The sequence below is a fragment of the Amphiura filiformis genome, chromosome 3 (genome assembly GCF_039555335.1).
Source record: "Amphiura filiformis chromosome 3, Afil_fr2py, whole genome shotgun sequence".
Classification (NCBI taxonomy): Eukaryota; Metazoa; Echinodermata; class Ophiuroidea; order Amphilepidida; family Amphiuridae; genus Amphiura; species Amphiura filiformis.
This window is the reverse complement of record NC_092630.1, coordinates 7,571,773-7,586,972: the sequence shown is the minus strand read 5'-3', so window position 1 is coordinate 7,586,972 and position 15,200 is coordinate 7,571,773. Positions and strand designations below refer to the sequence as shown.

The 15,200-nt window shown below is 37.8% G+C and overlaps 2 protein-coding genes across 2 annotated transcripts; both read left to right on the top strand.

Moving 5' to 3' along the window:
* The first annotated feature begins 1,333 nt into the window (after positions 1–1,333).
* LOC140147612 (patched domain-containing protein 3-like) lies at positions 1,334–4,983 on the top strand. Its single transcript, XM_072169388.1, has 2 exons — positions 1,334–2,521; positions 3,183–4,983. Exons 1-2 carry the CDS (start codon positions 1,528–1,530, stop codon positions 4,850–4,852), a joined length of 2,664 nt encoding a protein of 887 aa, XP_072025489.1. The 5' UTR covers positions 1,334–1,527; the 3' UTR covers positions 4,853–4,983.
* A 4,616-nt stretch (positions 4,984–9,599) lies between these two features.
* Positions 9,600–14,335, top strand: LOC140147946 (patched domain-containing protein 3-like). The gene is made up of 2 exons (XM_072169739.1): positions 9,600–10,740; positions 11,871–14,335. Exons 1-2 carry the CDS (start codon positions 9,741–9,743, stop codon positions 13,784–13,786), a joined length of 2,916 nt encoding a protein of 971 aa, XP_072025840.1. The 5' UTR covers positions 9,600–9,740; the 3' UTR covers positions 13,787–14,335.
* Positions 14,336–15,200: the final 865 nt, after the last annotated feature.

Sequence of the window (15,200 nt, the reverse complement as noted above, 5' to 3'; positions counted from 1 at the left end):
TTCATTCTTCTGTTCATACTGAAACTGGTAAACGTTCCTTCAGGTACTCTGGAACAACAGCATGGAATAACCTCCCTGACAATTTAAAACAAAATAAGCAATATTATTAACTTTAAAAAAGTCGCTCAAGGAGCACATTTTACAAACCTAACTAGTCTATCCTGTTTATAGTCTCATGTGTTTTAATCTTTTAAATATTTTATGGTATTACTCTGTATATATTATGTAGTGTGTAATTTTATAATATTTATTTGTTTTATATCTTGTATTATTGGTGCAATGACTTTCTAAGTGTATTTTACATTTATTTCCTTGTAAATCATTTGTTTATGTTTTATTGTATCGAGGGCCCCTGTGGAAAGCAGTGCTTGCACTGATCAGGGTTTACCCTCGTTAAAGATGTCATTAAATAAAATAAATAAATAAATGAAAGTTTTTCTTAAAATGTCCACATTCAATGCAGAAAATGTATGATCTTGAAGAATACTATTATTCCGTAGTTCACTTGGGGTAATGTACTTACAGTTATTAGCATTATATTGTTCGTACACATCCTCATATACTTGTTATCATATCTCAAAGGGTTGAAAACCATATTATCATATTTTGAGAAGGTACAATTTAAATCATCTGCTATTGGTAGCGATGCCATCTTACAATTACATCATATTATATTGACTTACTTTTACAGTTATATACAACCTGCATGACTATATGAAACATTTTTGTTTGACGACACATAAACAAAACAAGACAACAACAAAAAAATGACCAAATTATATAGTTGAGGCACCAACCATAGATGAAGCGCGCGTCCCGCCTCCCTTTAATTACAGAATATCTTTTTATTCCTTTCGTTATTATTATTATTATGACTGGGATTTTGATTCCATTTCGACATACCTTATCATCTTGCAAAACTATTTAGTATTCACACCAATCGATAACATAAACTATATACAATTGTATACAAAAAAATAACTTATTTTTACCTGTTTACTCGTACATCAGGTCATAATAAATCGACCTTCAATGCAACTGTATTTTTTTTTTTGCATGACTATAATACTTCAATGATAATACTTCAACGATAATACTTCAATGATGGATAATGCTTTTATGCATTATAAAATATCAGAGAAGCTCATCTTCTTTGTTTTGTTTGGCGACCATTGATGTGGAATAAACACATCAATGACCACCAATCATATATAAAATCCTATTGCCAACCTTTCTACTTTTACATTGATTTGGAATAAACACACCAATGACCTCCAATCATATATATTATCAAATATATGACATTATACTGACCCATTTCATTTCTCACACATGATAGTTGGTGTAGGTCAAATTTCACTTTTCAACAGGGGCTAACCCCGGGGGGCTAACCTGAAAAGGTCGCTAAGGGACCCCTTTAAACGAATTGGTACCATTCCGCATGTACCAAATCGTTGGTTGGTGTGCAGTCGGCATATACAAAACCGAAAACGCCGCACGTCTTTGACTTGGACTACTCGCATCAGCATGAAATTCGACTGCATTGAAAAAGCTTTAAAGTGGTTATTTTATCGCTATGGAGGAGTGGTTGCCAATCAACCTTGGCCATTTATCATCGTCCCAATTTTGATATCTGCTGGCCTATCGATTGGACTCTTCACGCATTTTAGGAAAGAAAGCGACCCAGAGACTTTGTATGGCCCTGAGAGAACTTATTCACGCCGACACCGTGCTTATATCGAAGATGTTTACTCGAACATTGTCGACGAAGATATGTTAGCAAGACACAAAACTAGAATAGGCATCTGGGGACAAGTGATAATAACACCCAATATAAGCAGTAATGTCCTCACTGTCCAAGTATTGAATGAAATTCTACGATTGCATGAAACGATTATGAATGTAACATTTACGCTTGATGGTGAAAGTTACCGATTTAGCGATTTGTGTATTCAATGGAAAAACGAATGCCTCGAAAATGAGCTCCTTGTTCTCCTGAATTACACTGCGGAAAATGTTGTATCCACTCCTTTAACATACCCTGTGTATTCCTTGCCAACTGGTGAGATACTTTTCATAGGAACGCAACTTGGAGGCGTATCCTTGTCAACCGATGGTCGTATCATGAATGCCTCAGCCATACAACTCGTATATAACTTGAGACACAACACCGATGACGAACTTGAAAAGGGACTCCTGTGGGAAAAGCAATTCCTTCGTACTCTGGAAGATTTCGAAACAGACAAAATAACTGTTTACCGACAAATATCGCACTCATTTGAATTAGAACTTGATGAATCTTCTGCGGTAACCTTTGATTTAGTTGCCACTGTTGGCGTTGTTATTGTAACATTTTCTGTGCTTTCTGCTGTTTCATTTGATTGGGTACGAACCAAACCAATCTTGGCTTGCCTAGGGGTGCTTACTGCGGGATTGGCACTGGTGTGCAGCTTCGGATTGTTCAGCTTTATTGGAGTACCTTATGCAAATGTAGCTGGCTCTATGCCCTTTTTGATTTTTGGTAAGTTAACCAATCATGATCAAGTAAAAGCACATCACAACCTTGTAGGTTCCATCATATTTCAATGTTGCCCTTTTCACGTTGCCTTCCGTAACGTACTAACTCGACATCACAGATAGTTCAAACTATTCATTTTCAGAATTACATAAAAAGTAACCTAGTCAAACAATTGCTTTAATTTATTGTAAATCGGAGTGGATTAACCTAGGACCTATTTTGGTACCATATAACTCCACAAATAAACAGGTCACATGCAAAAATCCTTTGTATGTGTTTGACTCATGATATTTTGAAGGTCACGGTGCCAATATCCAGGCTGCTTGACAGATGATAGATTCGAATTACCAAATTCACTCAAGTACGGTGGTTGTCAATCTTTACCAAAATGTGTACATATCTTCAATTTTTGACGAAAAAGCTACTCTAAATATCAATCTTGGCATTAAGTCGATGCATTAGGTCTGGTTCTCATCATAGACTATTGATCAGTTAATTCCATAGAGTTATTATTCCAAAATCACTTCATTATTCCAAATGAGTTATTGCTACAGTGACATTAATTAAAAACTGTGAGTTGTAGGTCTTCATTCTGTACGTTTGTATTCAAAAGGACAGCATTTCTAATGGCTCTTAAATGATCTCCCGTATTCTTTTCTTTCAGGAATTGGTGTTGATGATATGTTCATCATGATATCCGCTTGGCGTTTAACAAGTGTTTACAAATCTATCAAAGAGCGCATGAAAGAAACCCTCGAAGAAGCAGCCTTGTCGATCACCATTACTACCATCACAGATATTCTAGCATTCAGTATAGGATGTGTCTCACAGTTTTACTCCATTCGTTTGATGTGTATGTACGCTGCAGTCTCTGTTATTTTTGCATATATCTACATGATCACATTCTTTGCTGCTTGCATGGTTTTTATTGGTCATCGAGAGGAGAAGAATCGACATGCAATCACGTTGCGAAAAGTTTTGCCCAAGAAAAAAGCACCTTCTAAATCTTATTACATATTTTGTGCTGGTGGGTCATCTGTTGATCCACAAGATTATAGCAATGTATCCGATTCCGGTTTGATGATCTTCTTTAAGAAATACTACGGACCCTTCATCACGCATTGGGTATCTGTAGTTGTAGTACTTATAATATACTTTGGCTACCTTGGAGTTGCAATGTGGGGTTTTACAACTTTAGAGGAAGGTTTGGATTTGACTACTGTTGGTACCGATGACTCGTATCTAAATGCATATTATCGAGTTGAGGAGTCTTACTTCAAAGTGTATGGCCCAGATATGTCAATAGTAGCCACTGAGGAACTGTCGTATTGGGACACTGACATACAGGATGAATTAGAAAACACAATGGCGAAACTTGAAGACAGCAAATACTTCCACAACTCTTCACTCAGTATATCATGGCTTAGAGAATACTTGAAGTTTTTACATTTCCTCGGCATTACCAACCCCTCCAAGGAAACGTTTTTGCAAGTTCTTAGAGAACAATTTCTCAGTATTCCAGTGTTTGAACAATTTGTTCCTGATATCATCTTCGACTCGACTAATAGCTCCATAATAAGCTCAAGATTCTATGTAATCGGCAAAAACTTAGTTACATCTGTACGTTTGGGTAATATGTTCTTAGAAATTCGAAAAGTTTTGGATACTTCAAATCTAGAACTTATAACATACCATGGGTACGCTCCTTGGTTTATGGAACAATTCATCGCTATTCGACAAAACACGATTTTAACACTTAGTATTGGTATTTCAGCAATGTTCGTCATTTCATTGTTGTTAATTCCACACCCGGTATGCTCCATCATTGTAACTATATCACTTGTATCTACCATTATAGGTATATTAGGGTATATGTCGATCTGGAATATATCCTTAGATGTAATTTCAATGCTAAGCCTTATTCTGGCATTAGGTTTCAGCGTAGATTACTCGGCTCACATCACTTATGCCTTTGTATCGTCATCAGCCGAAACTCGACGAGAGCGATCCATTTTCGCCCTCTACTCCCTTGGCGCGCCAACTCTTCAAGGAGCTACATCGACTATTTTAGCAGTCAGTGTCTTATCAGGAAGCTTTTCTTACATCTATCGTACTTTCTTCAGAACAATGGTGCTTGTTATCAGTATAGGTGCTACGCATGGTCTTGTTTTCTTGCCTGTATTTCTTATGTTATTTGTACCAATCAAAAATCCTTGCAGAACACACGCTAAGACTGCAGATGAACAGGATGCCAAGAGATATAAATCAGTTTATTTAAGTAGAGATAATGATGACATTCGGGAATTATCCTCATTTTCTTGCCTGTATTTCTAATGTTGTTTGTAACAATCAAAAGACCTTGCCAAAAACAAGATAAGAATGCGAATGCATATGAACAGGAATTACCATCAACTGATAACCCAGTATCTTCAAAAGCAGTACATCAATGTGTGCAAATAGAGATCATAACAGGTAGCATTACCCACAGCGGCACATTCTACATGTAGTTTTACAATAGCTACATGATTTATCGCATCATCGATTGACATCACCAGTGTTTGAAGATGACTTAAATTATGAAAATCAAAGCTTCTTTTGATTGAATTATTCAATTAAATAGAATATTTGACAAACACAAATTGGTCTGTGTAGTTTTTGGTCGAAAATGTCATACACGGCTGTATTCTCAATAAAGACGATGAAATGTAAAAAAACAAAACATGCTCACTTGATGCATAATTAATCAGTCTATGTTCCAGACTTAAAAACAAGAGAGTTTGATTAAGTAGTTTTTGGATTATATCAAAATGTCTTAGGGGACTTACTTTTTGGAACCGTTTAGCATGTTCAGCTATCTGCTACTGGTATTGGTATTAATGAAGTAGCCGCACTGCTGATATTACATTGGTATTGATCATGTTGATGAAACTGCTATCTTCTGCTGATATTGGTTTTGATGAAGTACAAAATGTAGCCATCTACTGCTGATATTGGTATTGATGAAGTAGCTATCTACTGCTGATATTAGTGTTGATGAAGTAGCTATCTACTGCTGATATTAGTATTGACGAATTAGCTATCTACTGCTGATATTGGTTTTGATGAAGTAGCTATCTACTGCTGATATTGGTGTTGATGAAGTAGCTATCTACCAGTGGACTTCGGTTGTATATATAAATGCGCATATATAAATGCGCACGTGACCAGATGGCCAGTGCCATGTTCGTGTTACCTCACTGTCAATCACTGAGATTGCGACCACAGTTCCAGGTGGTGGCCGCATTGCATTCTCTAAATTCAGTAAATTTTCATCGTCAACCGTGTAATTTAATGGGATTATTTTGAAATTTTAAAACGCTTGAAATATCACAAACAAATAGGCCTATGTTGATAAATAATATAAATACAAGCTAAAACCGTTGGGGTTCGATAATGAACCCCACAAAATTAACCGACTATAGAGTGTATGCAATAAACCCAAGCGGAATGAGAGTTGCTAAGTTACCGCTAACCGAACCATAAACACATGCATGATCAGAGAGCGAGTCTTCAATTTCCCCATAGCTTCCCACGTTGTACATCAGTCGAATTTGGCGGTATTCGTTTGTTTGTCCTCCAAGTTATAGCATTGTTCACTTTGTGTTGAACATTGTAAGTGGGCCTCACTAATGACATAAAGGTTACTGCTATATCATGTCAAGAGGCCACTTTCATGAATAAGCTAAAAAAAATGTGGAGGAATTGTATGCATGAGCAATCACACCAATGACGTAGTAATGAATACCCTCTATATTGGAAAATGCCATACGGCCGGGCGGTTTCACAAGTTGCCGGCTCGATCATGTCATCCGCCGCCTGCACAGTTCTGACCTTGTCCCTTTCATACTTTCATGCCGTTGCGACAAGAGGCATGACTTATCAGCCATTCACAAGTCTTGATTGTGTCTGTTTGTCTACAATGCGCGTGTGTCACGCCGGTCGGCGGCAAGCAGCATGATAGTATGAAACCAGCACTACGTCATAGATATGGCCAATTGGCACGCCCATTTAGCACGGCAACTATGAAATATAAGTTTGTAAATCAGGTATATCTAGCTTTTCCGTAGTTAATTTTTTTTTCCGTGATGGAAAACGTTAATAAAGAGTTTATCTTTCGGGTCAAGTTATTTTACCCTTTGCAATCAATGCCCCTATTTTGCAAAAGCAATTTTCCTTGCGACCTGTCATTTTCCCCTATATTTTTGCACGGGGAGTTTATGTACATCCGGGTACCTTATATCGTTTAATACGGTATGGCGACTTGTAGATGTCACGTGCGCATTTATATATGCGCATTTATATATACAACCGAAGTCCACTGTCTACTGCTGACATTGGTATGGATGAAGTCTACTGCTAATATTGGTATTGATAAAGTAGCTATCTACTGCTGATATTGGTGTTGATGAAGTAGCTATCTACTGCTGATATTGGTGTTGATGAAGTACAAGCCAGAACCTGGTAGTTATTTGTCCCCGGGATAAGGAACTCGAGGAAAACAAGGAAGTCAAATTCGGAAACCATGCTCAGACACGCTAGGAGACGATGTCGTCGATAGGATAATGGACACGTCATGACAGAATTACTTGATTTCATGAAAATGAATGAGTTATTATCAGCAACTGCTTTATATAGCTTATACCAATATGACAGAAAAAGGGAACATTTCATAAATGACAAATATGAACACAGTGCAGGGAGCAGTAAAGTGTCACGCTGTACATATTGAGTCTGTTACACAAGGTGGCGGGAATCGCCCTGAAAGAGAAAATTACCTATTAATCAAATTGGTCATTTTCGAAACTCTACTTTTGTGATTCAAATGGTATAACTTGGGCTAATAAAGACATATTGTGCTAAATGAGGTATCAAATTATGCAAACTAAGACACTCCACATATCGACCACTTTATATTGTAATTTAGTTTTAGTGCCTTTATACCCTAGAACTACGAAACCCTAAGATAAGACCCTAAGATTTTTTACCCGTCATAAAAAAAACGCGCGCATTTACGTCCAAACGACCTAAGCTAATCGTAGATCCATCCATTGCGCTCATTTTTAGTGATGTAATTTTTACCACAGCACCTTACCCGGGGGTAGGACCGGCCATCAAAGATGACCATAGAGGGGGTGGTGGTGGTAAGGCCTCAATGATTTTCATTTCGCGCTTGTGGAATTATTCCAAGAGCTACTGACTTTGTATTCATAAGATGGGTGAAACAAGAGCATTTCCTTTTATATTTAGGAGAAAATTCGGTAAATTTTGTAGAATTCTTAGCCGAAAATCAGATTTGCCTAGTTTGTACATAGCCGGGGTACATAGCCAGCATTTTCCAAATTTACATGGGCGCCCTCACATTATGACGTCATGGCCGCATTATGTGGGGAATGTTTGTACTTATTTTGTTAACAATTCTACTATCAAATAATATCGAGCATTATTTCAGCTGTTTTGACTGACCATTAATATCATACTTTTTGTGCACAGAAATTGCAAACATCTTGCACATAGAAGAATGCGTTAAATACTTGAAAGCATTATTTTGTACACAGTAAATTTTATTTCAACGTCAAACATATTCAAAAGAAAAATCAACAACGAACTAACAAAGCTGAGGAAATATTTCACTGCACAATATTCCTGTTAACACAGTATGGTTATTATCAGTATTTCAATGGTTGTCATGGGTTTTGAACTTTCAAATATCAACACGATTGACAATGTTCATTGTAGGTATTATGTTTATCATGAGGATCCGGTGACCCATGTAGATTGAATTAAGTACAATGGGACCTATCGAATGACGTATATTGTAAAAATTATTCCGTTTCATATTTATTCAGAGGTTTTGCTTAAGGGGTCTCATAGCAACCTTTTCATGTTAACTCCTGTTGAAAAGCAACCATAACCTAAACTAACAAATGCGTGAGAAATGCAACGGGTTATTTTAATACATGTCATTATGTTGTTTGTTGAATTTTTATATCGGGTAAGAGCCCATAAACCGATGTTTGTCACCCAACAAGTGACAATAGCAGCTTACGTAAAATTATGTTTTGGGTTATGTTATACTTCTTCTTCTTCCATTTTAGTGCCTCCCTCATATGTATGAGTATTATCGCACTGCGTACAGACAAGCTGTACTTATTTTTTTTACTCTGGAACCTAGAGTAGATGAGTGTATTTTGAAGTACAGTCAACAGTACCGGGGTGATCCCCTGCTCTTTTCGAATAGCATGTGACGTTCTTTAACGTGCACACTGCATTAATGTGAGAAAATACAATGTACATGGGACCGACGGCTTAAAGTGCCCTCCGAAGCACTAAGCAAGTAGAGTAAAGTGCCTTGCTCTAGGACACAAAGAGACAGCCGAGCTCAAGTGGACCCACTCAGATTCGAACCCAGGACCCTTGGATTCACAGTCCAACGCCTTAACCAACGCCTTAACCGCTCGGCAACACTCCCCTGTACTTATTGAGTGCAAACTTGGGCATTAACCAAAATACATCGGAAAGAGTGAAGCTGAGAGACTTGAACGACTTGCGCACCTAATCGGCATATTCTTGGGACGAATTGCCGACCATCAGAAAGAACTTTTGACCAGTACCATTGTGAAAAATTTATTCTTATTGCGAGTACATGTGTAAACTTAACTGATAGAAAACAGTAAAATGGTGGACGAAACTGAATTAAGTGTACTGGAACATACATTGTGAAACGCGCTATTTCTAAAACCATACGGAAAATTATTGCCTATGTATGTATGTATGCCAAATGTCCAACAGCGGTTGTTTCTGACATTCTCTTTAATGAAAAATGTGCAAGATACCGATTTTCACTAATTTGCCCCAAAATCTTACCAGATATGAAAGTTCGCAAACAAATCAAATATATGACAAATAAATTTATACAAATGTGGTTTGACACCAAATATTTCTGCTCTTGGACTCTTTTAAATATATGACATATATACTGACCCATTTCATTTCTCACACATGATAGTTGGTGTAGGTCAAATTTCACTTTTCAACAGGGGCTAACCTGAAAAGGTCGCTATGGGACCCCTTAAAACGAATTGGTGTCATTCCACATCCGGATTCCACATAAATCGTTGGTTGGTGTGCAGTATGCCTGCAAAACCGCCGAAAACGCCGCACATCTTTGACTTGAACTACTCGCATGAGCATGAAATTCGACTGCATTGAAAAAGCTTTAAAATGGTTATTTTATCGCTATGGAGGAATGGTTGCCAAGCAACCTTGGCCATTTTTCATCGTCCCAATTTTGATAACTGCTGGCCTATCGGTTGGACTCTTCACGCATTTCAGCAAAGAAAGCGACCCAGAGACTTTGTATGGCCCTGAGAGAACTTATTCACGCCGAAACCGTGCTTATATCGAAGATGTTTACTCGAACGTCGTCGACGAAGACATGCTAGCAAGACACAAAACTAGAATAGGCATCTGGGGACAAGTGATAATAACACCAAATATAGGCAGTAATGTCCTCACTGTCCAAGTATTGAATGAAGTTCTGCGATTGCATGAAACGATTACGGATACCACGTTTAAGTTTCAAGGTGAAAATTACCGATTTAACGATTTGTGTATTGAATGGAAAAACAAATGTCACGAAAATGAGCTTCTTGTTCTCCTGAATTACACTGCTAAAAATGTGTTATCAACTTCGTTGACGTACCCCGTGTTTTCCTTACCAACTGGGGAGACGTTTTTCTTAGGAACACAACTTGGAGGCGTCTTCTTCACGACAGATGGTCGTATTATGAGTGCCTCAGCTATACAACTCGTATATAACTTGAGATACAACACCGATGACGAATTTGAAAAGGGACTCTTGTGGGAGAAACAATTCCTACGTGCTCTTCAAGATTTCGAAACAGACAAAATAATTGTTTTCCGACAAATATCGCACTCATTTGAATTAGAACTTGATGAATCTTCTGCGGTAACCTTTGATTTAGTTGCCACTGTTGGCGTTGTTATTGTAACATTTTCTGTGCTTTCCGCTGTTTCCTTTGATTGGGTACGAACCAAACCAATCTTGGCTTGCTTAGGTGTGCTTACTGCGGGATTGGCACTGGTGTGCAGCTTTGGATTATTTAGCTTTATTGGAGTACCTTATGCAAATGTAGCTGGCTCTATGCCCTTTTTGATATTTGGTAAGTTAACAAAACATGATTAAGTAAAAGCACGTCACAACCTTAAAGGTCCCATCATATATCAATGTTTTCTTTTTGGGCGTTGCCGCAGATAGTGCAAACTATTCATTTTCTGAAGCACCTAAAAGGTAAGTCGAACCGCAAGTGGCTTCGATGTATTATAAACGTATTAACCTTGGACCTATTTTGGTACCATATAACTCCTTAATTAAATAGGAAACATGCGCAAATGTTTTGTAATGTTTTTGACTCCTAGGCCTATATGATATTCTTAGTCCTTCAGTTTTGAAGGTCACGGTGTCAATATACTGCTTGACAGACGATAAATTCGAATTACCAAATAGTAACGTTTGCACGGCATTTTTGTGTGATATGAGAGCACATCAGACACTAAATTGCGTTCTGAATACGAGGAATGACCTGATAATATCAAATAATTCAGTTTTTGAAATTCGCGATATGATACAAATTTTATGGCAACTTATTTAAAATAACATTTAACAGTCTTCGAAGTAAATTTTATAAAGCTAATGATATGTACTTCAAGTGTATGTAGCTGGGAGGAAAAGCCGTCCATCATTTGAAAATGTTGACCTTTGGCATTGAAGATATACATTTGTATACAAAAATGTATATCTTCAATACATATCATTAGATTTATCAAATTTACTTCGAAGACTATTAAATATCGAAAACATCAATTTTTGATCATTAGCCTTATTATATTTCGAATTGCAAAAAAAATCAAAATTATTTAATATAAAGGACATTCCTCGTACTCAGAATGCATTTGGTGTGTCTGATGTGCTCTCAGGTCCCACAAAAAATAATGTGCAAATGTTGCTATCCGATTCCTTAAGTAATGGTAGTTGTCAATCTTTAACAAAAAGGTGTACGCATCTTGCATTTATGAAGAACTTGTCTACTCTGAATGCTCGGATGTTCCGAAGGCTTCAATCTTGATAGCCAAGCTGTTTCTCATGCAAATGGTCAGTTCATTCCATAGAGTTTTTATTCCAGGGACATTAATTAAAAATTGTGAGTTGTAGGTCTTCATTCTGTACGTTTGTATTCAAAAGGATAGCATTTCTAAAGGCTCTTAATTGATCTCCCGTATGCTTTTCTTTCAGGAATTGGTGTTGATGATATGTTCATCATGATATCCGCTTGGCGTTTAACAAGTGTTTACAAATCTACCAAAGAGCGCATGAAAGAAACCCTCGAAGAAGCAGCCTTGTCGATCACCATTACTACCATTACAGATATTCTAGCATTTAGCATAGGATGCATATCACAGTTTTACTCCATTCGTCTCATGTGTATGTACGCTGCAGTCTCTGTTATTTTTGCATATATCTATATGATCACATTCTTTGCTGCTTGCATGGTCATTATTGGTCATCGAGAGGAGAAGAATCGACATGCAGTTACGTTGCGAAAAGTTTTGCCCAAGAAAAAAGCACCTTCTAAATCCTATTACATATTTTGCGCTGGTGGGTCATCTGTTGATTCACAAGATGATGGTAAAGTATCTGATTCATGTTTGATGATCTTCTTTAAGAAATACTACGGACCCTTCATCACGCATTGGGTATCTGCAGTTGTAGTACTTTTTCTATATTTTGGCTACCTTGGAGTTGCAATATGGGGTTTTACAACTTTAGAGGAAGGTTTAGATTTGACCACTGTTGGTACCGATGACTCGTATCTAAATGCATATTATCGAGTTGAGGAGTCTTACTTCAAAGTATACGGCCCAGATATGTCAATAGTAGCCACTGAGGAACTGTCGTATTGGGACACTGACATACAGGAGGAATTAGAAAACACTATGGCGAAACTTGAAGACAGCAAATACTTCTACAACTCTTCACTCAGTATATCATGGCTTAGAGAATACTTGAAGTTTTTAAATTTCCTCGGCATTACCAACCCATCTAAGGAAACGTTTTTGCAAGTTCTTAGAGAACAATTTCTTAGTATTCCAGTGTTTGAACAATTTGTTCCTGATATCATCTTCGACTCGACTAATAGCTCCATAATAAGCTCAAGATTCTATGTGATCGGCAAAAACTTAGTTACATCTGTACGTTTAGGTAATATGTTCTTAGAAATTCGAAAAGTTTTGGATACTTCTAATCTAGAACTTATAACATACCATGGGTACGCTCCATGGATTATGGAACAATTCATCGCTATTCGACAAAACACGATTTTAACACTTAGTATTGGTATCTCAGCAATGTTCGTCATTTCATTGTTGTTAATTCCACACCCAGTATGCTCCATCATCGTAACTATATCACTTGTATCTACCATTATAGGTATATTAGGGTATATGTCGATCTGGAATATATCCTTAGATGTTATTTCAATGCTAAGCCTTATTCTGGCATTAGGTTTCAGCGTAGACTACTCGGCTCACATCACTTATGCGTTTGTATCGTCATCAGCCAAAACTCGACGAGAGCGATCCATTTTTGCGCTCTACTCCCTTGGCGCACCAACTCTTCAAGGAGCTACATCGACTATTTTAGCAGTCAGTGTCTTATCAGGAAGCTTTTCTTACATCTATCGTACTTTCTTCAGAACAATGGTGCTTGTTATCAGCATAGGCGCCATACATGGACTTGTTTTCTTGCCTGTATTCCTTATGTTATTTGTACCAATCAAAAATCCTTGCAGAGAACACGCTCAGACTGCAGATGAACAGGATGCCAAGAGCAAATCAATTGATGCAAGAGATCATGATGACATTCGGGAATTACCCTCAGCTGACAACCCAGTATTCAATCTCAACAATGCGATTACATTACCTGCATCGATTCGTTCTAGTTTACATGATCTAAATCGAATGACTTCGCCAGTGTTTCATGACACTCCTTATGACAGTAGAAGAGATGTTGCATTCAGAAAGAACTGCTCAGTGTTCAAAGTTGTTAGAAATCCAATTCATCAAGCATCGCATCCAAATAGACCAAATTCAGCGCTGGATTCAGCATCACGCAGTATGGTTAAAGATCATTACGCATACTGGCATCGTTGACTCACTCAACAAAAACAGCTTAATGACACTCTTAGGGATGTAACAAGTTATCGAGCTTTCGTCAGCATGGTCAGACTGACTTCGCCCATCACTACACTCCTTATGACAGTGGCAGAGCTTCAGTACCTTCAGAATGCGTATCCTGCATGAAATCGCCTGGTATAGCTATCTAAACGTGCAGTGTTGTCGTGCATGCAGCTGCCGAATTAAAGTGTGCCGTCCTATAGCGAGTTCTTTGAGGTCAATTGTATCAAGCTGAGTTCTGAAGTATTTCAGGTTTTCTGTTGTCTTCAAGTCGGCAGGTAACAGGTTCCATCCCGGAATGGTGTATGGATAGAGTGAATGTTTATAGCAGTCTTTGTTGATATTGATTTTCTTGAGATTATTTGGGTGATTGTTTCTGGTTAATCTATCAATTTGGCCTTTAGTTGTGAACTTGAGATTGGTAATGTTTGATGTTGCCAGCGAATTAATTCTTTAAAGATGATGGTGAGAGGAGCATTTTGGCGGCTTGTGGCCAGATTTTCCCATTCAAGTTCATGGAGGAGCTGAGTACTGTGAGCACTGGTCTCACGCGTGTAGGCATTGTAGACAAAGTGTGCCGCTCTGCGCTGAACCTTTTCAACTGTTTCAATGTAGGTTTGTTTGTGGGAGTCCCAAATTCCCAAGTTTAGAATGAAAGTCGTCGCAGCATCTCAGGTTTCTCTTCAAAAGGCCAAGGATCTTATTTGCCTCAGTATTAACTTGGTTAATGTGTTTGGACCAAGAAAGGTCATTTGACAATTCCACTCCTATAAAGTAAGGATGGTGATCGGTTTCTTGTACCATTTTGTATTGTTGAATGACTGGTTTCTTCTTGTGTAACGTATGCATGGTGAAGCATTTTGAAGCATTGAAGCTCCCAAGTTTGTTCCCAGTTGCACAGTGAATTAATGTCTCTTTGTAAAATGTCATAATCACTTTGGGATTAAACTTCGCGATACAAGATGCAATCATCCGGGAGATCGTTAATGTACATAAGAAACAATACCGGGCCCAATACTGTTCCCTGGGTAACTCCAGAAGTAACAGGTGAATTGGTAGACTTTTCACCATCTATGATGACTGTCTGCTGATGCTGTGTGAGGAAACTATTGATCCAGTCTTTAATGTTATTTCTGATGCCGATGTGATGTAACTTAGCGAGTAAGCATTGATGAGGGACCACATCGAACGCTTCGCTGAAATCCATTATGATGAGATCAACTTGACTATCAAGAATTTGGGCATAGTTTTCTCTCTTGGGTCCGTCTGTGATCCAAGGCTAGATGAACTCAATTAAAAAGGAATATGCTGGTTTATGGCTGATTGCAGAGAATCCTTAAAGGATATCCACAGAGAATCAATGTCTAATTCTGCTACACTCTCATTTGAT